The sequence below is a fragment of the Echinococcus granulosus genome, assembly GCF_000524195.1.
Source record: "Echinococcus granulosus chromosome Unknown EG_S00218, whole genome shotgun sequence".
In the NCBI taxonomy this organism is placed as follows: Eukaryota; Metazoa; Platyhelminthes; class Cestoda; order Cyclophyllidea; family Taeniidae; genus Echinococcus; species Echinococcus granulosus.
Window position 1 is genome coordinate 28,419 of NW_020170598.1, and position 27,152 is coordinate 55,570.

Genomic DNA, 27,152 nt, shown 5'->3' on the forward strand with positions numbered 1-27,152 from the left:
CCGAGGGTTTGAGCAGTCTCCTCCATTTGCGAAGTTCAATAGTGTGCATTTGTGGATGTAATCGGGACCGCGATGTCGGTAGAGAACAAGTATTCTCCGGGCGTTGCGGTGGCCAAACCGAAGAAGACCCTTGTCATCATCCTCGCTATCCTCCTTGCCGTGATCACGGCTTTGGCGCTCATCTTTTTTGGCACAACCCTCTACTTCCTGTTGATTAATAAAAGTGGCCAAGGCATCGATGATGCGGGTAAGTAGCTGAGTTGCCATTCGTTAAAAAATTACTTTGTTAGATCTAGCCTTTAATACAAGAAACTAATTTCCTTCTGCATCATTTCCTATGCTAAGATAATGAGCTGATTGACAACAGCGACTTCGCCTTTTATGTTACCACCTCGCTTCCTCTCTGACAGAAGCCGGTAGTCGTCGAAAATTGGTTTCAACATCTCGGTCCTTTGTTTCGGTACTGGGAAACAGTTATTTCGACTGGAAAAAAGATAAATTTGTTTACCCAAGGCGTAGGCTTTCATGTCGGTGATTGCCAACAAACACCAGAGGCCAGTTGTCAGTTTAGTAAAAGTCCCCGAACGTTCCACTTTGTCATTTTCGTGCAAATGTCGCATCACCATGTTTCGAGACGGACAAAAGATTGCCACTTCTTTTGGAGACATTTTGGTAATTTTAACACATGTTTCTTCTTAGATCTGATTTTCTTCGATCGTCGTTCAGTAATTTACGGAAATGAGTGTCGGAAAGATAAATACAACTTTGATTTCTGTTGAGCACAAGATCTTAACGGCCTTTTTTAGATTTTTTTTTGACAACCATCTGTAATAATGTTATCCCCTCTGAATCTCCTTTCATAGTGCCACCTCCCGAATATGATTGCTTTCACAAGCCCTATGCGAGGAGATCAAGTAGAATAGGACACTCAACACTTACCAATGGTGGTAAAAGCTCCTTTTTATCAAAATCAAGTTACCTCAAGAGCTGAAACAACCAAAATGGATTTTGTTTTCCCTTCGGAATGCCTACAAAACTGACCCATTCTCTTAAATGAATAGATATACAGTGATTGAGAGTTATCATTAATTTGGGGAAGTTGGAGATAGAAGCATAGAATGAGTAAATGTGTTTGCTCAACTTAGTGAGCCATTGCTTTAAACCAAAGCTATAGAAGGCAAAGTTGTGCCTATCCCCGCTTGTAAAGCCCTCCGTTTAATGTACCATTTAGATGGTAGTTGGGTGAGTTCTTGTTGGAGCTCAAATTATCTTAATGCCACGATTTTTTTTCCTGCCGTATTAATTATGCCGATATCTCTGCGTGGTCATTAAAAATCTCTTTGAAGGGAATACTCCTTTGACACGAGTAAGACATTTAAACGTTTTAATTATCCACTTAACTTTGACCATATCTAACTCTCCGTCCAAATTCATAGTCTATGGGACAACTTGGAATGCTCTTTCCTTCATTTAATGTCAATCGGTGGAACATTGGACATTCTTTCCTTGCACAAATGATTATTTTTGCGGAAAGTTAGCACTTACTAGGGAAGAAAGTGCTTGTGCAATCGCAATTTGAGATGAGGTCTGTAGGCTTTCCAAGCTCCATGCATGCACTTGGCCTTACTGTTTGCAGCGGTCCTCATTTCTGAAGCCCACAGAATTTATAAAATTACGTAAAGGATGAAAAATTGTGCAGCTAAAGTATATTTAACGACAAGTGGTGCATGGGTAGTGCTATTTACTTCTAAAAATTAGGCTTTGTGTCTGATTACCTTGTTCTGGTACAAGTTGTAACGCGTCTCAAAACGATGAGTTTCTGATGGAATCACACCGATCGCATCGTAGTTATTGAATGTGGGCACCCTACTTCCCATAGAAGAGAAACAATCAAATGCGTCTCAAGATTAAGTAGCCCAATCGTCTTGCACAGTATTCGCTCAGATTTGGTTTCCCTTTGAAAATACCCACAGAATTTCAATCTTGTTGGTGACTTTTGGACATTGTATGTCAAAACCACATGAACATCATCAAGCATTAAGTCTGTATAGGAAAGATTTCGCTCACAGCCGCTTTGAGCAGGCGACATTTTAAGGCCCCGGACGGCTTTATCCCCGTTTCACAAGTATTCAAAGGATGGAACTAGCACAAACCATGAAGGTATTTCTGCTCTCATAATCGCGTACTTAACCGCATTCATTTTTGCGACACCGAAAGGAATAATCTCCTTTAAATTTGTCAATATACATTGCCACTTTCACTTGCTGTTGTGAGTTCTGTCCCATAAACCATTTCCCTGGCTGTCCACCTCTATAGAAGCACGGCATTGTGTATGTCGTCTTCCTTTCAGGAGGAGGTAGCGTACCTGTAATTTTTATAACATATTCCTAGTTATAAATTTAATTTTGCATGTACTATCCCGTTATTCTCGCACTCATTATTTTTCAAGGAGAGCTTCTGGTATCTGCGGTACATTACTGTCCACTCACACTTGAGGTATGATATCCTGAACTGAACCCTCCTTTTGACTGTCGTTAATCTGTGTGTGAGTTTCGTAATGATTTGGTGTGGGAATTCCTCGATTTTTGAAGTGTGGATCCAGACCTCAGTAGTTCGCACACCCACATCTTTTACGCGGAGGACCGACTCCTTTCTCCAGGGCTCTCATGCACCGATTCCATTCGTTGAACCACACGATTTCTCTGTCGTGAGTAACTTTACAACTACATTTTAAAAGTACAAAGCAAGTATATTAAATTGTGGCCTAATATGGCAATTTCGGGGAAAGAATTAGTGGATTAACACGAAAAGCCTTTGAACTATTAATGTAGGTGTCAATGGAGGGACTTGTTCGTGTGACTCGAGAGTAGGGTGTACACCTATAAATTTCCCTTGCTTTGTATTTTATTTCATCTAGAGGTAAAAATTCCTTCTATGAAAGTATTCTTTTGCCTTGTAAAAAAATGTGCACTTTTTATCACAACGCCTGTGATTAACAGTTCACGCAAACCGAAAGTCTCCAAGTGGAAGTTTGACCTTACTGAGTGTAAATTTTACCTATACACCCCTTTTACTGTTTTTTTTGTGAAACACCCAACGTACTAGTTGCATGTTGGTTTAGTATTAATTACTTTTTTAACCTCAACACAACAGCATGTTACAACTGGACAGGATGCAACTAATGAGGTACTCTCTCTCTCTCACCTCGTTGGTACTGCTACTATTGTCTCCCAGCAGAAGTCTGCAGTTAAGATTCTGGGGCATTGCAAAGAATCTTGTTTAGCTGTTTTTTTTTCTTTTGAGTAGATGAAACTCTTGACAATTTGTGGAGGATACGAAAGCGAGCAGATATTCGAATCACGGTCTTCATTTCGCGTTAGGGCTCCAGAACAAACGGTTGATTTCTGTCCGTTTGCTAACGTCTAGCCACACGAAATAACCTCAGAATCACAGAATATAACTGTAATGTCAAAGGCGAGATTTTGCGGAACAGTGTATCTGGTTCTTGATTCACGCGGTTGAAGTGGTCGTCCCTTAAGCTGTTCCTGTTGTATGGCTACAAGTCTGATTTTTTCAGTCTGAAGAGAATTTGGATCTACTTCTTGATAAGTCTACTTTATTTAGGTGTAAGTTATCACACCTTCATGAGAAAACCGCGGTTTGAAGTCATAAGATACAGATATGTGCACATAACTCTTAAAACATGCAATAGATGCAGCCTTTTGTTGCTTTTTTTCTCTGGTATTCCGCAAAACGAAATCACCGTGGATAAATGGGTCCACGTTAATCAGAACAGATGTTCGAGCTAATTCCCAAAGTCTTGCGAGATAAGGCTCATTTTAGAATTGGAAATGACGGATAAATGGCGATGACCCTCCATTCATGTTATGAAAGTGGTCAATTTTGAGGTAATTTGGTAGGATTTAGCTAACCATAAACAATTTAACCGTTTGAACTATTTCCCTATGATCACTTGATGGATACAGCTCTTGTTTGTCAAAGTTAATCAACACTTTTAGGAGGTAGCTCCAACTGTGAATACAGATGCACTGATTAAGTGGATTTTACTCTCGATACTAAAACGGTTGTTTTTCGTTTGGCTTTGTGGTACTCATGTACGTGAAATCATTGGAACAGTTACTCAACCTAGCCTCTGACCTAAGGTCACAAGTTCCAACCAAGACTTGTGGGTCACATCCTTCACGCACGCGGTTGACACGTCCACTACCAGCATTACATTGTGACATCCACACGTTACCCACATGCGGTACCTAATTACAAGGAACTGAATTAAACCGCAAATACGGGAGGGGGTTAAGACAATGTGTATCGGTTGGGATTGGTGATGTTGGTGTTAAGACGATTTTTGGTGAACGTCACAGCAGCAGGAGTAGCGGCAGGAGAACCCCCGACACCAGCGGGTGTGGCGAAGGCCAATACAACAGGCTGGAGCACGCGAGTGAAGGACGTTCGACTGCCATACACGGTGATTCCACTATACTACGACCTAAGACTTCAGGCCAATATCTACGGCTCCAACGCGAGCCTCTTCAACTTCAACGGGTCAGTGCGCGTGCGCCTGCAGTGCCGCGAGGCCACGGACTTCTTCTTCGTCCACGCTTACAACGAAATGACTGTCAATCGGAAGGCCATATGGGTTCGTTGTCAAGTCATTCCTTGGCTTCAGTTCTGTTGTTTTTTGGTTCACGAAAACCCACCTTTTTAACAAGCAGCACTGCCCAACGCCATACTATCATGTACATTGGCAAATGCTTTTGACTCACCAATGATTTCTTTCCTTACAACAGAAGGGAACAAAATGTCTATCTGCATCTATAATGGTCTATAGTGAGCTGCATGTACTATCCGGACACTAGTTTTAGGTGAAGGGCAACTGTCAGTTAAATGTACCGCCCTCTGTTAATCCACTCAGCATGCCCTCGCCTGCCTACTATCACGCAATCATTTTCTCTTTGAGGTGTCAAGTTTTCAGCATTTGATATTCGCGTAGCCTGTTGTATCTATAACGCTGCCAATCACATCGATAATCATGCAGTTTTTCTTTGGTCCTTCTTGACCTCTCACAACCGGAACATTTTAAGTCCCGAGGAGAACGAATTTGAAGGAGTAAAAATGTGGGAAACAAGCAGTTTCCTGGTTTTGGGGCTTTATTATAACGGCCAAATAACGCTAAATAATCGACTTTCACGGTTAGATTGAGTAACTAGTGCTTTTGACTATTTATATGCCACTCAACTTTCCACAATTCAGCTGCACCGTGAGGACAGTGAAGTGAACCTACTAGCAAACGTCTCCTACGATCGAGCAAGACAATGGTACAGGCTGAGTACCTCAGAGAAGCTAGAGCCAGAGAAGATTTACCTCTTGTATTTTGGCGACTTCGGGGCGCCGCTCACCATCAATCTTCGGGGGTGGTATCTCAGCAGCTACGTTGAGAATAATGTCACCAAGTGAGATACGCCTTTCTTGCTTCTAGATGTCGTTCCTTCATTCCATCTTACCTACAATCTTTGGCTCAGGAATTGGAACACATTGGCTAAAGTCACTAATGCAAATGTGCCTCTTGTAGATACTTGGCAACGAGCCAGCTGCAACCAACAGACGCCAGACGTGTTTTCCCGTGCTGGGACGAACCGGCCTTCAAGTCCATATTTGAAGTAACTTGCCTTTTGTTAATATCTCACTTTCTTCTATAACGACCTTTCTAAGGACATCGCGAATCAAGTAATCTCAAGGCATTTTTATGACTAAATGGCATGTACACCATAGGCTCTTTGCCTAAAAGGCTTAAAGCAGCAGATGGTAGCTTCACATTTGCTTTAAAAGGCCTTCCCTTAACTAACTACTCTTTTGGGCAGGCCCTTTTACTAGCCAATCAATTCCTTGTACTTTTGAGTAGATCAAACTAGTACGAAGGGAGGACTTCCATTCAATGTCAAATATGCCACTGGTAGAGTCCCGACTCATCGGCAATGGATGGGTGGAGGACAGCTTTAAACCCACTCTCAACACCTCCACTTACCTCCTGGCCTTTGTTGTCTCGCAATTCGAGAGTCTGCCAGGGCTTGATGCTAAGAACAGAAATGTGAGTTCTTTCTCACTCTGCTTGCATGTCTGATAAATGCCTTCATTTATCAGTTATGGCAGATATGTAAATCAAATTAGAATTTTGGAGTTGACAAAGTGTTAAGGAAACGTAAATAATTGGAAGATGTCTTTATTTTTCCAGCTAGTTCCCGTGTTTAGCTGGTAAATGCAAAGATTCGGTATAGAAGCGTTTGTGGGTACTACTTACCTATTCCAGAACATGTTGCTCAAAATACAACAAATTTCGGAAGATTAGCCTTCTGTTCAGTTTTATGACAGCTTATGAGCCGATTAGACGGCCATCAAGAGGCGAAAGGTAAAGAGGCGCTGGCTGGAAGTTTGTCCATAGGAATGGATAATGGCTGGACTCGTGGTATATTGGAGGAAATGAAGCCTCAACAACTGGAATCGTCACTGGCTGACGCAAAGGCGTCTTTTCAACGTTGACACCATTCTAATGTCTCGCTGCTGAGCCATTGAGCGTCCCGCCGTTGCACAATAGCGCTATTTAGAGGCTTCTGTACAAAAGGGTATTCAGAGGCATTGGTTGTACTTCTTGCTTCGGAAGGCTCCTTGTCCCTTTTCGCCATCCATCACCCACTGCACGTTGTTGCATGTACGCAGTGGCATTGTTTCCTGGCCTTTTGATTGTGGGCGTCTGGACTGCAGTGTGGTGCACTGACCCACGACTTTTGCGCCGGCCATTAGTGGCAGCCATGGAACATGTTTGGCAGTTAGTATTGCTTGCAGCAGCCACAACGGTGGCATTCCTTTTTGCAGATGTAGAAGCAAGCGTTCCAGTTCGACTGGAAATCCCTTCATGCTCTAGTATTGCAATCAGTGAATGCCAGATCTCTTTTGACATTTCAGTTCACAATTTGGGCACGGCCGGATCTCATGTCCGCGGCTGATTATGCCCTTGACATCGGCAAGAAAATCATTGGATTCTTCGAGGACTACTTTGAGCTTGACTATCCCCTTGAAAAAACTGGTGTGTACTTTTAGCTACCTCAATTATTTTTTGTTCGAAAGATTAAGATGACGGAGCACACTGTTTTCTTACTCGTGATCATCCAGTTGGAATCACTTGTTTGCTTCATAATACTGCTAGTGGACGTTAATTTCTGTATTATGTCTTGAGTCACAAAGGTCCAAGTCGTTGCAATCACAGTAATCGTATCAATTACCCTCTTTGTACTTAAAGATATGTTGGCGGTTCCTCACTTTGCGGCTGGAGCAATGGAGAACTGGGGTCTGATCATCTACCGCGAGGCGACGCTCATTTGGGATCCCTCCAGTGGAACCGAATTTGCCCGTCAAAAGGTCGCTACTGTTATATCGCATGAAATCGCCCACCAGGTGAGGCTTGCTTTCAGCACCTAAAGACCCGCATAAGTAGCTCTATTGCAGGCTGAAATGAATTTACCCTATCAGAAAACGTAACCGACAAAGCAAAAGAACACGTGGCAGATACCACTGGATGCGCAACAGGACCGGTAGTTGAAAAGGTCATGCGATTTTGAACATTATCTGCCACTGCCATGTAAATGTGACGTATTTGTGATGACTGGCTGCGCCATATAGTGTCATAAACAGGTTAAAAGGATAAAGTAGATGCAGGGTATTCCTGGTTTAAGGGTAGATACATTCTTTCTACCCTCAGCAGCAGGTGAATTGATGGGATGATTAATGACAATTGGTGTCACATTAGAACAATAAAATTTTGGGCAATGATAGTGAAAGTATCAAGGGATAAAAATTAAATTAAATAGTGCTTGTTTAAGCTTTTCCATGGGGTTTTTTCCCCCAGACGTTTTTTATGTAACTATGCATGCATAGTAACTTTCTAAGTGGTGCTTTTAATAACATTGGAAATAGGATTTAACTGACGTTGGTCTCCTCCAGTAAAGTGGCAGAACAAAGGCAGAGCTGGACGCGTTCTTAAAGCATATTTATCATTGTGTTAAATACCGAACCCTATTTCTTTAATGCCTGCATTTCAAGGCAGTTTATTAAGCGTTTGGATGGTCCGTACGACATTAATCCCCCCGGGCGGTGATGTCTGGGGCACAAAGGGCCCGAAGCGCACTTCATGAAAGACAAGTGAATTAAGGATAGTAAGGCAAGAAGTTAACAAGAAAGTTGCGCAAAAAGCACATTTGCTTTACCCTACCTGGAATAAACCCGTTTTTTGGCCTGATCGCGTAATAAGGCGAGACGGAACGACTTGCATAATGGCGTCTACTTGCGTGGGTTGCAACATTTACCTTAAAGTGCGACATAAAAATTTGGTGATCTTTTTTCTTCTCCAAGTTTTCGCTGCTGCACCTAGTCGTTTACTGAATAATTTATTCACGCTTCTGAAAACCTAGAAAGTTTTGGCAGGGTCTGCAATATTTATCCACTACCCCAGTCTGTCTAGGTTTCTTTTCGCTCTGGCAATAGTACCACATGGCCGGATCGGTAATTAAAACACGTCCGATCACGATGTCTGCAAAGCTTATTGGTTACTACCGAAAGGAATCCACTTTTTTTGCACTGGGTTTCAAACTGATCATAATAATCTTTAAATTCTTGCCCAAAAAAGGAAACGGTCACTCACACCGACTGTGCTGTAGGGAAGACCGAATGTCTCAAAAATGCATAAATCAACTTGTTTTTCTTTGTTCAGTGGTTTGGTAATCTAGTGACTCTGGATTGGTGGGATGATCTTTGGTTAAACGAGGGCTTTGCAACCTTTGTGGAGTACATTGGTGTTGCTCATGCTGAACCATCTTGGCATATGGTGAGTTGCCCCTCTCTGTGTATTGCGTTAAATCTCGGTTAGGCAATCAGTCTCATTCATAACAACTAATTGAGGCCACTATATAGGATACCTCCATGCTTAACTTTAGCCACCTTCATTCGCCTATCATTCCGTATCTTCTTGTAGGATGAACAATTCGCGGTGCATCAGCTGCAGAAGGTTTTCTTTGTCGACTCCTTATCGACTACGCATCCTGTCTTCCTGCCAGTCTCGCATCCGGACGAAATTAACGATATTTTTGACGCTATCTCCTACAATAAGGTGGGTACTTTCTGCACGTAAACGCTTACTTTCATTGCCTAAGTAAAAGATTGAGAAGTGAAGTTGTCTACGATGGATAATGCACCACAAATCAAACGTCACTTTCATTATTTTCTGCTTGCATGCTCTGCTCTCGCTAAATAAATGCGTTATAACAATATTTAAGCATTCGCTATACACGCAGTTAATAAATAGTAATTCCCAGGCTTTGCTGATTCCCATGGGCGGATTTTTCGTAGGTTAGTGCACCTTCATTGATGTCTCATTGCAGTGATATTTGTCTGTGAAGAACTTGCCTTATCTTTTTCATGAAATTTTTTGCCCGGCAAAGACCGCCATGCCTGATTATACCTCAGGCTTATCAGTGTGCAATCTACTGTTCTTGCATCAGGAAGACGATGTAAGGCGTGGCCAAGCACAAGTTGTTTACTGCATAGCCATGTCGCGTTTGTAGACAGAGCTTGAAATTGAGGCAGAAGTGACCTAAGGGCTAATCGGATGGCCAAGGCTACCTCTTTAGCGACCTTTTATTCATCTCCCAGGGAGCCTCTGTTCTTCGAATGATGGAAGCGTTCCTTGGCCGCGAAGTTTTCCGTCAGGGCCTCAAGGTCAGTGAGCGTCAACACAGCACTCGGCTTCAATTTACTGTCCATTTAAAGCCTTGTCATGTGTTACTTTGTCTAGATTTACTTGTCCAGGCACAAATTCCAAAACACCAAGCCCATCGACCTGTGGAATGCCCTCACCGAGGTTAGTGTTTGTCCTTAAAAGTTTTCATGGCACCGTTTTTTTTTCTAAATCGCGCCCACAGACATGATTGCGTCAATGTGTGTGTGTATGCATGTGAGACCACAGGGATGTGGGTTGGGCTCAAGGTACCTGTCGCGGTTATTATGGGCGCGTCTGGCTGTCTCTCGCCTTACTTTCACAGGCATTTACGACAGTGACACAATGTAAAAGCTCCCCTTGAGGTATTTGCATCAAATGGGAGGCCACCGGCTGGAATCAAGGCCGAATTAGCATATTCCGCGACATATTATTCCAATCTTGTTTTGCATTTTGAATGATTTTGCATTTTTGCATTTCTGCTTAACCCAACAGCGCAAAGCAAAATGAATGGCTGTTGAGCAGTGGCAAGATTGAAAAAAAAGTTTCAATTTGAAAACTTGGGAGTAGGGACAAGAGACATGTTATCAACTTGAAGCATAAAAGTGATTCTCCTTATTGCAAACAACTGCCTATAAAGTGTCGATAGACATTTCGTTTTGTCTTACTTTGGAACCTTCTTTTCCCAGTGCGGTGGCCAGAAAATTTTCTAGTAGTAAATTCTTTATGGGGATGATTATGCCTTACCTCCACAACTGTGATGCCTCCTCCAATGCGCTGCCAGACTTCTTACATCGATGACAGGCACGTTCAGCTCGGTTCTCGGGGTTGACAGCACCAACTTTTGAATGTTTATTGAGGGATTGCAAAATTTTACCAAAAGGAAATATTTATTTTACTTGCGTACATAGGTCGAATTTCTCCCCCTCCTTTCCTATAACCAAAAGCCAAGGTTTACTCAAATTTTAAGGATATCCAAGGCCCTGAGTTAATGTTATGAACACCATTAAAATTTGTAATTCCCGAAATTCAGCAATGAGGAATCCAGTGTTTCTGCACGAAAAGGTTCTCATTAAATGGGGTGAAGCTCTCAAGGTTTAATTTGGTCAAGTTATTAAATTCAGTGCTTTTGAGATGGAACTGGAGGATTTTACAGCACTTCTGTTACTTTCTGGAATGTTCTGATTTCGGAAAGTATATTCACTCGGATATCCATTCCTAGCTTAGCGTCGCATATGTGTATTGCCCCAATTTTCCCATCTGGGCCTGACGTCACAAGTATGTGACGCTCGTTCGTTGTCGATTTGTAATAAATTTTTGCAGTAAATTATGTTGCAAACCTATCGAATAAGTTTTAAGCAACTGTTTTAATTGCGGTTATTAGTCTTTGGAACTATTATCGGTACACCCGACAGAAAATAAGCGTCGGTTGGTTCCATGGTAGAGCACCTAATACATATAGGCGGTGGCGGTCACTTTTCCTGGGGTAGCGAATGCAGCAAGGAATTTGGATGCAGCAAAATCCAAAATACCTTCAACCGCTACCTTTGTTGATGAAATATGCAACTCGACCAGCAGATTTATAGTGCGGATTCCGTGTATCCGAAGTTTTAATGGACAGTTAAAAGAAAACTGTTTCTTGATCATAAAAGTGAGGCTCAAATTACTTTGTTCAAAAGTGGAGGCCTAAGTAAGTGCCACTGAAAGCATTGAACATGTTTTTTGAAAGATTGTGCCTGTAACTAATGGTCGAGTATGTTTGGGGCTAGGTTTAAACTCGTGGTTACTTTGGAGTGAAAGTGTTAATTCCATTTACGTCTTTAGGCACTCCGAGTCAAGATCGCTAAGTTGTTTTAGCTGCGGAAGATTTTCGAATCCAGTGCAATCTTATGTGTGTGATCTATGCAAGCATTCACTGTGCCATATCACTTTCTTCGTCAACAGGCCAACTCAAAATCGGGTAACTTTATCGACGTGGAAGCAGTCATGAATGTGTGGATCAGGCAGCCTGGCTACCCTCTGGTCTCGGTGAAACGACTCGGTGGCAATCGGTTTGAGCTCTCTCAGGAGCGCTTTTTGTTGGGCATGCATCCAGCGAATGCCTCCGTGAACATTAACGTCACCAATAAGTCAGTTGTTTTTACTTTATCCTGCCACCATGGAAGTCATTAATGTTAAACTAATTTGCATGACTACTCCCTTCTCTTCCGCGAGATGAATTCGCTCCAGTCAGACAATGGCGCCTAATCCACTCACAGTAGTCACGCATAGCACCACTTTTTTCCATTCAAAATGTTCTGCTGACAGTTAGGTTAGAGACCGCTGATGCCATTGATAGACACTTTACCCTGGCTCAAAATGATAATCCGTCCCCTCAGTGTCAAATTCACTTTTAATAGGTATGAAAGTCATTTATTTACCTTTTTTAACAGACTCTGGAGCATTCCAATTACCTATGCAACGAAATCGGAAAATATAACTGAAGCCGAAAACCGAATCCTTTGGATGAATGGCAGTAAGTTGGCCAAATTTTTCCACGTTTTGGTGTTTGGACATCGGAAGTCAGACATGCATCACCTTAGTTCTCTACATCATGCGTCTTTCGGTGAAGGAGGAGGTATTGACGTCGCTCTGTTTCGCTATCTTGAAATAATTTTTCATCTCACATCGGATACGAAGTAGACGGGTAATAGCGAAGGATTTTGTAAGCTCTCTTTTTAGGCTCTCGATCTTTTAGGTGCCATCTGATAGTAGGAAGTCCTCAGTCCGAATAGGACTCTAATTTACTTCTTTTAATTCAAAATTATACTTCACCACTTCATGCTATAAGAAACCCATTCCTAATTTCGCCTTTGAAATAACCACTGGTAAATCTTGGTGATACGGGATTGCTTCATGCCCTGTTGCCATTTTCGAACTTGCTGATAGTTCAGGGAATCACCTAACACATGAGGTCGACCTGAAGCTTTCGAGTAGGCATGATGTCATTCGGATGTTTTGCTGACCTCTGTGGATCTACCTTTCCCTGGATCACTTATTTGACACGCACACAAACACACTTGCACAACCCAGCAATAAGAAGGGGGATATATCAAGTGGTATCTTTAACATCTCCTCATTTGTGCCCTTATCTAAACAAACAACGAGTCGGACATTATGAGGCTGCACTTTTTAAGGTTTAAATGGGCGTTTTCCTTAACCCATCTGATAATAACACGTGCTGAATAGTAAAACATGCCACTTATCGCTTAAATTTAATACCACAAAACCGTCGGATCTTCTTTATTATACCTTTTAATCAATTATTTTACCTCGACTTCCTTCTAGAAAATCTGATCCTTGAAATGGACGTTTCTGGAGGTCAGTGGTACGCTCTGAATCTTCGTCAAATGGGATTTTATCGGGTAAACTATGACATGGAGAATTGGCATTTGGTGACCAAGGCTCTCTGCACCAACCACGCGGTAGGGTTTCTCACTGGTTTCAACAAATCCAACTGTTGCGTGTTGATCTTTCCGATTGCACATTAAAGTTTGTTGTGTACTTCAGGAACTACCGCGTCTGATGCGTGCCCAACTGATTGACGATAGTTTCCACATCGCCAAGTGAGTTATTATCGGCACCTTGGTTGGATTAACTTGGTCTATTTGTTGCCAGGTCGTGCGATGCTCATCAATATCCGTTGCAAGAGATCGTGTTGAAGTATAATGCCTCTTTTGCATTTCTAGCCATGGCGCTCTGTCGTTCGAGGTGTTCTTGAACCTGACCCGCTACCTGCGCATGGAGCGCGAGTACGTGCCATTGAACGCGATGCATCGGGCCTTCAACTACCTCTACGACGTGCTCGCCATGCACGACAGCCATTCGCTGTTGAAGCGCTACGTGCGCATCCTCATCTCCGACGCCTACAAGGATATCAATTGGAACGCTGCTAAATCAGACGAGAACCACCTCAATAAGTACGCATTGCTATCTCACTTCCCACCTATTTGGTGTGTATCCAGCGGTGTTCAGTTTTCAATTCGGTGTTTGTGATTTAGGCAGCAAAGTGCCTCATTTTAGGGAGCATCGCATCATCACTGCGTTGATTTGTAGAATTTGGGGTTGCTATTGTAGCAGCTCAATCTCTTGCGCGATTAGAAACTCCAGGAGGGAGGAAGTAAAAGGAGGGCTGAAGTTTTTTATATGAGTTAGGGAATTCAGCTGAAGTTTGCTTGGTTCTCAATGCATATTTCATATAGTCGGAGCAACAAATGCGCACTTGAAATTCATGGCAAAGCCATGGAAGTAAAGGAATTTAAAGTACACCATTCCACGTATTTATGATGCTCGAAGGCAGACGTAATAAAGTCGCGATGCCTAATGGCTACCCCCGTGTTCGCTGTACACACCATTAAAGCGTTTTCGACAGCAACGCTCTTACCTCGTGTGACTGCGTATTTCAAATTAACTTGAGTGGCGTAAACTGCTTTCTGCTGCTTCAAAAAGTTTAGTTTTGATGGAAATAGGCATCAAGCTCGGAGCACATTATTGTTTATGCTCTCCGGAGTCAATCACCACTTTACCTTTACAGCATGGCTCGGCAAATCATTGTGTCGATGTCCTGTGGGGCTGACCACAGCGATTGTGTGAAGAGGTCGAAGATGCTCTTCGATGAATTCATGCAAGATCCGTCGAGCCACAAGTGAGTCCCATTTCAGTGTGTATCCACGCACGCATAAACTAATAGAATTATTGACAGTCATTGGAAAGAGAACTGAACCAATTTCCGGGATTTCAGACACCTTTTTCTGATAGCGTTCTCTGCTGCTATGTTAGTCCACTTAGTCCAGTGTTTAGTTAACACCATTAAAGCTTCTGCACAGACGGATTAGTCAATACAGCTCGACAAACTGCTTAACTTCATCACCGACACCCAACGCGACGGTTTATGATCCGATTAGGCGTCGACGGTGAGGACAAAGGCGGGGAGGCACTGGCCGAAAGTTCGTCCATAGGAATTAATAATGAGGAAATGAAGCCACCATAACCGGAATCGTTACTCGTAGACGCAGAGGCGCCTTTTCAATGTTGACGGAATTCCATTGCGTTGCTCCTGATCTGCTGAGCGTCCCATTACCGCGTAGTAGTGCTTCCTTACGCGGAAATATTCACAGGCATTAGTTGTACTCCTTGGTCGACATCCCTCATCTACCTCATGCTGTTGCACTTTTATTGTGGCGCTGTTGTCTGACCCTTTGATTGTGGGTGTCTGCGTTTGCGCTGGAATGATCCACGACTTTTGCGTCGGCCATTATTGGCCACCGTTGCGTGTGGCGGCTACAACGGTGGAATTCCCTTCTTGCAGATTTGGAACTAAGAGTCCCGGTTAGACATTAAGGTCTTTGTACTTTATGATGAAGTGGGCCATTGGTTGTCGTTGTTTCGAACTTAATGACCTTTTTTATTGACAATTAGTGCGCTGCCTTATCTTCACTAGAAGAAGCCATCCAAAATGTGATCAATTTCCCCGAAAACACTGAATTTTACGTTTCTTTTATTTTATTAGAATACCAACGAGTCTGACTCCTACGGTGTACTGCACGGCAATTCGCGAAGGCGGTGTGAAGGAGTGGGACTTCTTGAAGCAGTTGAGTATGAGGGTCCTACATGAAGATGAAAAGTACCGCATTCTGGAGGCTCTGGGGTGCACACGTGACTTCGTTCGTCTGAGAACGTGAGCTAGGATACTAGTCGTACAAATATTGTAGCCTTATTTCCATTCCGTTTTAATAGTTGCCTCACCCTTGTTGCCTTCTCCCTCTTGAAAGGTATATTCGGGAACTGATTGACGATGCCATCTCTAAGAGCGATGACTTGGAACTTCCTGCGTCTCTTAGTGGAAATCCAATCGGGCTTTATGTAATTTACGACACAATTAAACGGGAATGGCCTAACAGAAATCGTGGGTAGGCGAAAATTTTCCTCTTTCAGCATATTTCCATCTGCATTGCTACGTTGTATTACTTTGTTCTACAAAGTAGAGTAAGCATAAAGGATGAAAATTTCTCATTAGTATCAATTATTGGTATCAAAGGTTTAGAGAGGTTGCTATTTTTCGGAAGTAGCCGTTAATATCTAAAGTAGATGAGTGATTGAGTTCTCTAAAGAACTTTTCATATGCAATCAGATTGCCATCAATGCTAGATAGCACTATTTTCATTAATTTAAACAACCAGATTCTAATTTTCATTTCGTTTTATCGGCTTGTCTTTACTAACTTAGCACAAATTCTCCATTCAAATTGATCCTAAAAGCTGTGGAAAAGCGGGGCATTATCATCGAAACGCTACCAATTCAAGACGAGGTATGCTTTGTTTACTGGAGTCCGCTTTTGCATCACTTAATCCACCCAGTGAATGCATAGATCGTCGTGGGTGAATCGGAGGCTTTGAAAGTGCCAGAATACGCAGGGATACAAATGTCACCTTACTACTTTGATTGTAAAGGTTTCTGATTCATGTTGAATACTCGGTTCACCAAAACACTGGTGCTTGGGCAGGCTACCAATTTCTGCTCCACCTATACATGGGCCCATGCCATAGCTCAATCTTGCATTAGGTACTATAAATTACTGCATCTGAGGGTGGCTTTTCTGCTTAATAGACAAATATAACATTAAAGTGATGATCCGTTCACTGGTCTGTTTTCTGTAGTTAATGAGAATGAATGCAACACTGCATGCAGAGGCAGATCCGCAGACGGGGCGTTGGATCCACCGAATCCTCACGCAGTCAAAGCGGGACTACAATTGGTTAAAAAGATATGCCAGCACCATCCACTCCTGGCTTAAGCACGAAGTGGAATCCCTCCAAGCATCAAGCGGTGAATACGATTCCACAACTGTCAACCCATTCCACGCGGACACCGAAACGACTCAGTAGTGAAAAAAAGAAGTTGCTCCCCCGTCCCCCTCCTCATCCGTCCCCTTGCCTGTTTTTTCGTCTCCTCGTACTCCCTTCCCACACCCATCTTTAGTACCACTCTGGAAGACTCTGCTGTCTCTGTCTCTCTCGGATCCCTCGGTTACCCGCAAAACACCTGCCTTCCTATTCCGAAACTAACTCAATCCGGCCTAAAACAAGCCATCTTTCTCTCGTGTGTTATTCTAATTGAATGTTCCTTCCCTAAGTATGTACGCTAGCCATCAACCAAATAGTTTTGCGTAAAGTATTGCAAACCTTGAATACGTTGTGCTTAACCTTCAGGTGTTTTTCTGAGTCAAATACAAAGACTAGAGAATTTGTGTGTTTTAATTCGCGAAATCCACTTACTATGACTGAGAAACAGACGCCTCCAAAATTGCTTTTCCTGTGCGTAATGATAGACATGTCAGGAGTCCTCCGAAAAATTCCAACTTTTTAAAGGCAACGATTTTTGCGAAATCACTAAAATGCTGAGTGGAGTGTTAAAAAAACGAAATGCCTAAGATCCTCAAACACTTAGTTCCTTGCGTTGACCAAGTTTTTTGGAGCAGATGGTAGCAGATATAAAAGTTAAGCGTATTTTTTGTACTTCTGCCTACTTAGCCTTTGCACCTACCCCTACTACTAATCTCATGCTGAAAACACATTCCCCAGGTCTGCAAGGTAGCGTGCTTTTCCGTGACCGAGTTGATAGTCTGACGACCTCCGACTTCGCAAACCATCCCTTCTCCAGGAATACCTAAAAAGTCGACACTTATCTAAATTCCTCTTGACAATAGTGAGAGTTATTTGTTTTACAATAGATCTTGCTCTCCTTTTAGAGGTATGGTTGGCTTGCACTACGCTATTTTTTGCACTATTCTGAGAAGGCGCGTAAAACCACCCACCATCGTCTTCTTTACGTGCGTAGCAGAACTCACATAAACAGCTTATATCTCCAGGAATTGCGCACACTTGCCGCAGATTTTTCCATGACTATGCTAATATATGGTATGCGCATAACAATGGGTGAACTGTAAATGTCTGAACGAGCTGTTGTTATTCAACCTCATTTGATATGATTTTGAATAAAATCCGTGTCTCATGCAAAATTGCAAACAGCTAAGCGTATTGAGGTGACTTATCAATTTCCTACCTAATTACTCGAGCTATTCAATATCCGGCGGTTCCATCATCTTTTCGCCATGGTCCTCCGTTCAGGCTCACGGCCTCTCAGCCCCTCAATATGCCTCATCTAGAGGCATTCTCTCACATTTTAGAGTTATGGGATGTGATGCTAAACAGTGCGCAAAGAGTTTAGTTGCGATTGTTAAAAATGGGCAAATGGATGCATCTGGGTGGGAGGCTGCAAGAAGGATCATTAAAGTTCAGGACTCGAAGACTGGTTGCGATGCAAATGTCTGAGCATTCAAATCAAAAGTTGTCAAAGATGAGTTAGCTAGTCACTTCAATGACGTTACATAAGTGTTAGCTTACAAATTCACATTATACATACCTGATTCTGCAACCGTATTTGTGACTGAAAGTATTGAGATAAGATGCTATTAAATGATTGTATAAACTCACAATTTTCCCATAATCACGTGACTCACAAACTCACAGACCTCATAATGCATGGCGGTGCTGAGGGTTTGCTTCAGTTGCACGATCAAAATCATTAACGGCATCCCCAAAATATCGTGGATATTGGGAAAGCAAAGAAATATTGCATTCATTAAAATACCCAGGCGCAGTAGTAGTCCAAATTTCAAATTCCTTTTGGTACTACGTATGCATGGCTTGATCAAGACTTATGGCTCTTCGTGAAAAGAATGTTTCGTGTTCCACATGGAAAACTAAACTATCCGTAAAGAGGAATACGTTCTGTACATTATCTGCCTCACTTGGAGAGGTAATTCGCTTGAGGTTTTCGCAAACGACTGCAAAGTTTCCTAAGTAAAAACATTTTTTCATTTGTTATTTCGACAGAACACCATAGCCTCCGCCCCCTAATGATGTGGATGATGTGACTAATTAATTGGCCACCTTGGTTTCCATCTTAGTTATCGTCCCCGAACCTTCTTACTTACAATGAAGCGGACGTCTAGGGTTGGTGCTTGTGTTACTGTTATGTTTCTAGGGTTCTCCCTGTGGTTTTTTGATGCCCTCAAGGAGCTCGGAAAGTGCAAGGGACTGTCGAAAGCGAAAAGCTTTGCGTATCCAGTATCTAGCAGAGAGTGTGCGTTTACGAGAACTTACTGTTCTTAAAATGAGGCAGGATGTCGAGAGGGTATGTTACCTGGGAATAATCTACGGTATTTAGTTATTAGAGGTATGTCATGAAATCGACAATGGTGAGTTTCCTCAGAGTGTTGTGGCTGATCTTGGCATTCTCTACGAGTGATGGAGTTTCTCTTATGGCGCGTAATTCTGCTTCAAAAATCTATTGACTTGCATTTCCTGTATCTTCTACTTATGTATCGTTTAAATTATGTGTGTACAATCGAGTGTCACTTGCATTTTACGTAATCATCCCTTTTTCTACATGTATTTATTGACTTGTTGTTTCTGTTATAACACTTCTTTGTTCACCCTTATTTCGTTTTCGTGGTCATTTTTTGCCACTAGCAGAACTATTTTGGATACAATCTTTGAGCTGGTGAAGTTCAGTAAGTTATTTTGAATGCTTATTAGGCTTAAGTGCAGCTTCAAGGTGTGTCGTTACGTATATATTGTCTACCTTCATAATACTTATGTTTTTTGACTATTTTGAGAGAAATAGTATTAGAAATAAGAATCGCATTTTCAACATCGTAATGTGGTGGCTTTCGTTCAATCCGCATATATTTTGTATTTGAATATAACCTTGGTTATTTTCCCTATCCAAATGTATTTCCATTCGCCGCGCAAATAACTTCAGCTTGCCAATGTCAATGGTTTCTTTTGCTAAATGTTCGACTGTCATACTCTGCTAGATTGTGATTCCATAGAGGGATGATGAAATGTTTTTTTTTGCGCGTGTGGGCTCTTATCTGGCAAGGGTCTAGCGGAGGAGGGTTGCTCTTACAGCTGGTATGGTTCATTAGAGAGTTTGTGACACTTAGGTTACCTAGACATCTTGCTAGTGTGTTGCGGTTTCATCACTGACTAATTTGGTGAGTTGGTTTGAAAATAGTTGAAGTAAGCAAGGTTGTCGGTGGCTCCTGACACCACGTTTTGCTTTTAGGGCATAGTGATTCGTCTTATTAATAGGCATGGAGTGCAATGTTGGTAATGGAGGGCAATATTTACTTTGCATAGGATGTGATCCTCTATTTCAGGCGGCTTGAACTAGCCCCTAGAACATGAACGTGATTTGTATCTTAAATAGGGCCTTCGGGAACACAAAGGCATCCCCTATCCTTTGCACGAAGTCTTATAGGTAGTTAAGTATTCACTATTGCTTTCCTATGTTCCGCCTTGAAGAAGTGTGCTCTGCCATTTCCATAACTAGATTGAAATGCCTGAAACTTTATGTCAATTACAGGCAATGAGGCGGTCATTATTCTACCGGCGAAAATGCGTAAAAGTCAGGTCACGGTTATTGATGAGAGCGCACTTAAACTGCCGAATATGCAATGAGTGCAGCAGTCGAATGGTTTTTTGACTATAAATAAAAAAGGAGTTTTATGGGAGCAAAAAGTCAACCGGTGATTTACGGGTTTTGTGACTTTGAGCACGAGAGATATGGATGATGAATATGTGGACTTTATTGCAAGAGTGGACGATTCTCTGGAAACAGAATTGTTTATTAGGCGTACTTTTGTATCTCGAAGTTAGCCTTCGTAAAATACATGTTTTCTGATGATTATCTGCAACAGAAGGCATCGCTACCATGTCGCTGCATAAGAGAAATGCTGTGGCTTGCACGCAGCTCTTTTAGTACCCTTTAATCAATTTTTCTCCCAAAAAGACTAAAATAAAACGAGTAATTTGACCAGTCATCGCTAAGTCGGAAAGATGGTGGGCGTATTTCACCTTAGGGTTTAAGGAGTTTTCATCTGCTGATCGCTTTCAACATCGTGGCGAATTAAATTCTCGGAGGTGTTTTAGGGTAAGGCTTGGTGGGAGTTCGTGCGGAATTTTAAACAATGCTCCGCCTCATTTTGTGGTTACATCAACCCAATCAAATGAATAACCTTCCTCGCCATTGTTGAATCGCAGTGTCTTATTTCTTTCCTTGATGAATTTCAAAAGATCATTTTGGATCAAACCTTCAAATACCTTTTTAGCAACTGATTTCACATAATGTCCTCCGAATTCCCTCCAAGAATGGAGCAGGGGGGACCCGGGGCCCGCATAGGTGTATACCGTATGTGAGTTAAAATGTATGCATAATGCATCCTGATTGAGAAAGATGAGAGGCTGAAGGCTTCTTTTTCACAATTGCTTCCTCCAGTCTGTTGCCTAGTTATGCGAGAAACCCCGCATTTAAGTACTCCTAATGTGTAACCATGTGCAGACTGGACACTTTTCGTCACATCTCAGCTCACTAGTTGTCCTGTGACCCCGGAACTGATCAGGAGCAAGGCTATAAAATAAAAGCATGACCGCGTACAAGGAGAACTTTCGAATTTACTATAAATTGGCTTATAAATCAAGGAAGTTAACGCCACAGGTGGTCAACGAGGAAATTAAAATGTATTAAAGCAAGAGAGCGCCTTACATTTCTGATGAATTATCTTCAATTTGCCTACAAAACTTGACGGAATTGGAAGCTATTGTAGTACCTTGATTATTTGGTTAATATTATATCCTATTTGGGGGGCCTAGCCTTCGGGCTATGCTAGTAGCCTCCGAGCCCTTCTGCAAGTCAAGAACATATATTCTGCTCGAGTATTATGTCGGCTTCGGCCTTCAGGGGAGTCTCGGGGTGGAAAACGTACCCGGCCGTTAAGGACAGATATCCGGAGTTCTACGTTAGCGTGGCGGAAGAAGGGCCGAAGATGGCGTCCAACTTCGGCAATATACCCCAGTTCCGCCTTACACAGGAATGCCATTAACAATTGAAGCAGTTTTGGCTATAAACCACTTGGAAAAATTCCTTTCAGAGCTATCCATCATGCTCACTTCGTTTGTCCTATCCTAAGTTCTCTTTCCTTTGCTTTAGAACCTATCCCCTGAAATGGTTGATGCTCTTCAAGAAATGATTGCACAATCTTGCTTTACAAGGACAGTTTTCCATGGTGTTGTATTCAAAATTTTGGAGAATGTCCCAAAGAATTGGCACACGAAACATTTTTAATACAAAACATAGCTTGAACTAGATTACTGCAGAACAGGTGAACTCCTGTAATGCAGAACACAAAGGGAGTATGGGGGGTTAGCCCCCCCCCTGCTTTATGGTGGACAGAAGAGTAAAAAGCCACCATAGAGAACGTCAATGCGGATGCTTTGGATCAGATATTGGGAAAAGGTCCACATGAAAGAATTATATTTGCCATAATTGCCAACCTAAGAAGGCCGACTTTTATACTGTCTTGCATCCCGATTCTTAAAACGCGGAAAGTCTGCAGACTCATTTGAATTTTAAAAACCGTCTGCATTTTACAGGGAATGATACGTGAGGCGAGGAGGCACTTTTGACTTGGTCTCTGTACCACGCCGGGTGGGCTGGCCTTCGGGCCTTGCCAGTAGCCCATATTGTAATACGATAGTGGTTTATGCCTCAGTTCTGGTGAGGCGCTACTCTTGTACTTTGAATTAGCCCCCTTGTACCTCGCTGGGTGGGCTGGCCTTTTGGGCCATGCCAATAGCCCAGACACCTTCTCCGTGCTGAATATATGTATTCTGCCCGAGTATTGTGTCTTCTTTCGTCCTCAGGAGTCTCGGGACGCTACACTGCTGGCAGCGGAAAGCCAACCCGATCTTAAAGGACATGTATCCTGATTTTCCATTTCTGCGTGATAAGCCTTAGTGGGACGGAAGAAGTACATATGCTACGGATGGGAGAATGGTGATGACCCCTAATAAAAGGGTTGATGTTGACGTCTACCTTCGGCATCTCTCCCAGTCCCGTGTTCTGCAGAAAAGCTATTAACAACTGAAGCGACACTAGCCGTAAACCATCTGGAAATTTTCTTACAGACTTTCCTTACCGTCCCCCATAGACATGTTTTAAATTCCGTCCTTCCTTACACAAATCGACTTTTGGGCCGGTGTTCCTGCGTCTATCTATGAACACGCATGATGGCCGGCGCAGTTCCCCGTCCTGAATCAAATCCCTAAACCGGACGAAACCCCAGATCCAGTTAAGCTACCAAGAGGGATCAGTGACGTTGAGGTCAAGCATCCCCTCAGTTGCGCACTAATTTGGTGACTGGCACGGTCGGCTCGTGGGTGTTTCTTTACAACACCGACTACGTTGTAATGGCTGACGCGTATGGTTGACTTCCGGGAGAGCCGAGGGCGACGCTCAAAAGAGGAGGGGGGCTATGTAATACAAGGGTGGTTTATCCCTCGGTACTGGTGAGGCGCCACATTTGTAATTTGAATTAGCCCCCTTGTACCTCGCTGGGTGGGCTGGCCTTTCAGGCCATGCCAGTACCCCAAGTGCCTTCTCTATGCTGAATATATATATTCTACCTGAGTATTGTGTCTTCTTTCGTCTTCAGGAAGTCCCGGGACGCTACAATATACCTTCTCTGTGCTGAGTACCTATGATCCGCCCAAGTGTTATGTCCACTTTTGCCTTCAGGGAAGTTTCTAGACTCTTCACAACAACCAGGGACCTCTAAAACTTTTAGGCTATGAGACATAAAAATGATTTTTCGAGTTTTCGACATTTTTTGTCAGGAATTAAGCAATTCGGCTATCTGTGACTGCAGGAATTGTCTGAATAGAATTGGTTCTATCTGAATGAAAGCAAATAAAAAATTTGCACAGAAAATCACTATCGGTTTCAAAGTTATGGATCCTGTTTTTACTAAAATACGCACATCTCTAGCCTGGAATTCTCAAGCTTTAATTTTCAAATTTTTAATTTTAAGAGCAAACAACTTAAAAGTGCACACCCTTTTGAATCCACAGGGCATAAAATTATGCCCAATACCGAAATTCAGTATTTTTGAATAAATACTTTTAGCATTAAAATCATTTGTTTTATTTGATTCAGCTACAAGTTACGAACTCAAGTCCCCCGTAATCATAGCAAAATGCATAGGGTATTCGGTAGGCCATCGAATTCGACCAAGGCACCGCCAAGCCTCACAGATGCCGCTGCTAACGTATTATTGTTCAATATTCTTATACGCTTGTCTAGATTGACTCCCGTATAGAAACGCTCGATAAATCAATTGGTCTTAAACGGGGCGAGATTGCGAAACTCCAGTCGCAAATGCGGGGAATGCGTGAAGGACCTGCAAAGAATTCACTTAAAAGACAAGCCTTGACTAAACTAAAACAAATGAAGGCTTTAGAGGCTCAAAGGGAGACTCTGTCCAACCAAAGCTTCAACATGGGTCAGGCCAGTTTCGCTCTACAGAATGTAAAGGACACCCAAACGACTGTCAAGGCAATGAAACATGGAGTTAAAGAATTTAAGAAGGAAGCTAAAAACATGAAGTTAGATGACATCGAGGTAGCAGCTTTGCCGTTACATTCTTTGACAATATTTCCGACACTTGATTTGTTCTTCGTACTCTTATTAGGATCTACAAGACGATCTCGCTGACATGCTTGAGCTTAATGATGAATTTGGAGAAGCTCTTGGTCGCTCAGTCATGCCGACTACTATCGACGAATCAGAGTTGGATGCTGAGCTGGAGGCCCTTGGTGCTGAAGCCGATCTGGAAGGTTTTCTCGATGCTGACACGGCACCCTCCGTTCCCAGTGCAGACATTGGTTCCTCTATCTCCGTTCCAAACGCTCCGAACGCTGCGGCTAGTGTAGGTTGACCTCACTAAATTGTGACGCTCTAAACCACCATGAGAGTTTGGGCCACTCTTCTTCTGATCTACCCGTACATTAACAGATATTTTGTTGGGGTTAATGACCCTATTTTGCTGCCTATTTTGCGCAAAAGCTGGTCTACCAAACCCACTCACCGGTGCTTCTATTAAGTCACGTCGCGTGACGAAAGAACCACTTAAAACATTTTACTGACGCATCGCTAGACTGTTGCAGATATTGCGTGGGCGTCACCAACTCGCTCTGTCACAATTGCACCTGCCTTGCACACATTGTGAAGTTCTGCTTTCAACTGAGGGTTCAATGCTATCTTAGTCCCAGCAACTTAAAAATAGCTCAGTAGCTGACCTACTTATGGATTAGTGGCAGCCAGCCGTAAGAGACATTCACATTACTGTTTGTAGATTAACAGTTATGATTACGCGCTCAAACCACTCAAATTGCATGCCATACACTCGCCTCTTTTTTCCATTTTGCAGGGTAATGTTCCTTTGGATGAATTTGGGCTCCCCCAAATTTAAAACCCTTTCTTGAGCCACCCAATGCTGATGACCGGTTTTCTACTTGGCACTAACTGATCTCCTTTATTATTCATAAACCCCTACTCTGCGCCTTATAAAAGAAATAATTTTCGCCAAATCTTCTGAAGTGGAAGTATAGTTAACCCTATGTGGTTGTTACTAGACGCGTCCAACTGCTCACCCCCATTCTGGATACCAGCGCTACTTTAAATGCCGGAGGAGATTGGTAGCCCCGCCACCGATTAGTGGTTTTGCGCGAGGCAATCACGCACGAGATGACAAAGGTTTTTATTCCATCAAAGGGGTGTGAAGCTCTGGCGCTATTTCTGTCGATGGGTGCCTACTTAAGCCCATGCACCCCGACACCCCACGGGAGTTAGGACGGAGCTAGAGCACGATGTCAGGAAATTAGTGTATTTAGAGGACTCGAAAGTTACAGAATTGGACGGTAGGTGCTGAAAAACTACTCAGATTTGTGGTCGCCAAAGCCCCAGTACTGCTTCATGGCGGCGAAGAAGGGCGTTTTACCATCGCCCCACGGGAAAGGCTACATTAAGTGGAATTACAGCTGAAGAAGCTAATACCTTTAAATCCCGGGGGAACGGCCTGTAAAACGGCTTGCCAAATTCCGCCTCTTTCTTAAGACGCTTGGCTCTCGCACGTTTCATAAAACCAACCGACCATGCACAGGCAGGAAATACAGCAAAACTTACTATGGTCCAGAACACTTTTTGCTCTAGAAGTACTTAGGAATTATGCCTGGGACGCACTGGTGCTGATTACTTCATGCTTATGGAATTGGAGGGCATACGAACGTTGTGCCTGTCGCGCTACAGGCCGAAACCTAAACATTCCGCTAGAGGACCCTGGCAGTCAGAAACAGCGGGACCCGCCATAGGTTAAAACAAGCTAGTGTCGAAAAACGGAACGTCAGGTAGGTACCAATGATCAAACCTGTAGCAACCTTAAAAAAACTTAAAAATTGAATTAGAAGCAAGTGCAGTAGTATGCTATTCAAATTTTGCAAGCATAAACCTGCGTAAACGTCTTGCACTTCTAATTTGACTTAAAGTTTACTATCTGTTAGAGAGTGTAGGGTCAATAAAATCCCTCCACAACTTTTGAAGAACTTTGATCAATATTCAACGAGACAAAATTGACGTAAATAAAAATTTTCTGAGTTTATTAAACTCCTTTTTTCTTCTGAATATTATCTTGGAACCAAAGCAAATGGTAAAAGCAATTGACTTACAGTGCTCACATGATGTGAAATTCGTGCTAGCCTTTAGTACGGCACCCAAGGACTACCCTGACAACAAAAGAAGACAAAAAAACCTGCTAAATACGTATATTTCACATGCAGGAGTTAAGTCTGCAAAAATAGCCCGAAGACCAGCCCACCCAATAAGAATGCAATGGGAAAGACCCAAAAAGACACTATACCAAGGCCAAGAGTTAAGAAAATAACCCCTGTATTGCATTTAGCACAATCTCCTAAAAGACTCGCTATATGACACAATTTGTCCTTCGAAAAGCTCTGTAGTTAGGAAATCCAACCTGCAATAGTTAGCACCTATTCCAAGATTCAAGTTCATCGCATACTTCATGGTCTTGGTTCATTGTTAAAAGGAATTAACGCATAGAGCCGGTTAATCCTAGATTAACGGGACTCAAGGCGGTAAAAGAGCTGCATGGGAGTTTGAAATCGTTCCTGTAGCTTTACCCACTTGCGCTGTTATTTAGCTACAAAATGGAACTGTCTGACTATTTCCATAGGTTCTATTCGCTAATACCCAAATTTTAATACACGTGGAACTAGTTACTGTTTGTGGTAATACTTGAGGCGCTGCAGCTGGGCTCTTTTTAAGACATTTAACTTTGCTACCTTTTATTAGTGGACTAAAAAGGGTCCTCTTACAAATACTCACATTACTTTTTCTGATTTGTACCACCCAAAAA

General features: G+C 42.6%; 2 protein-coding genes across 2 annotated transcripts; both read left to right on the top strand. All coding sequences in view use genetic code 11, as the record gives it.

Annotated features, from left to right (window-relative positions):
• Positions 1-72: 72 nt before the first annotated feature.
• Positions 73-19,129, top strand: EGR_10419 (Aminopeptidase N; the record flags this gene model as incomplete). Its single annotated transcript, XM_024499668.1, has 25 exons — positions 73-247; positions 4,389-4,657; positions 5,272-5,471; positions 5,591-5,678; positions 5,921-6,106; positions 6,979-7,099; positions 7,313-7,467; positions 8,780-8,893; positions 9,041-9,175; positions 9,718-9,783; positions 9,860-9,925; positions 11,726-11,910; positions 12,214-12,296; positions 13,109-13,245; positions 13,331-13,386; positions 13,510-13,740; positions 14,355-14,465; positions 15,330-15,497; positions 15,592-15,729; positions 16,046-16,127; positions 16,477-16,700; positions 16,799-16,951; positions 18,789-18,834; positions 18,866-19,015; positions 19,049-19,129. 25 exons carry the CDS (start codon positions 73-75, stop codon positions 19,127-19,129), a joined length of 3,420 nt encoding a protein of 1,139 aa, XP_024345916.1.
• A 4,789-nt stretch (positions 19,130-23,918) lies between these two features.
• On the top strand, positions 23,919-25,193 carry EGR_10420 (Charged multivesicular body protein; the record flags this gene model as incomplete). Its single annotated transcript, XM_024499669.1, has 4 exons — positions 23,919-23,990; positions 24,026-24,343; positions 24,414-24,650; positions 25,152-25,193. The coding sequence occupies 4 exons, from the start codon at positions 23,919-23,921 to the stop codon at positions 25,191-25,193; spliced, it is 669 nt and encodes a 222-aa protein (XP_024345917.1).
• Positions 25,194-27,152: the final 1,959 nt, after the last annotated feature.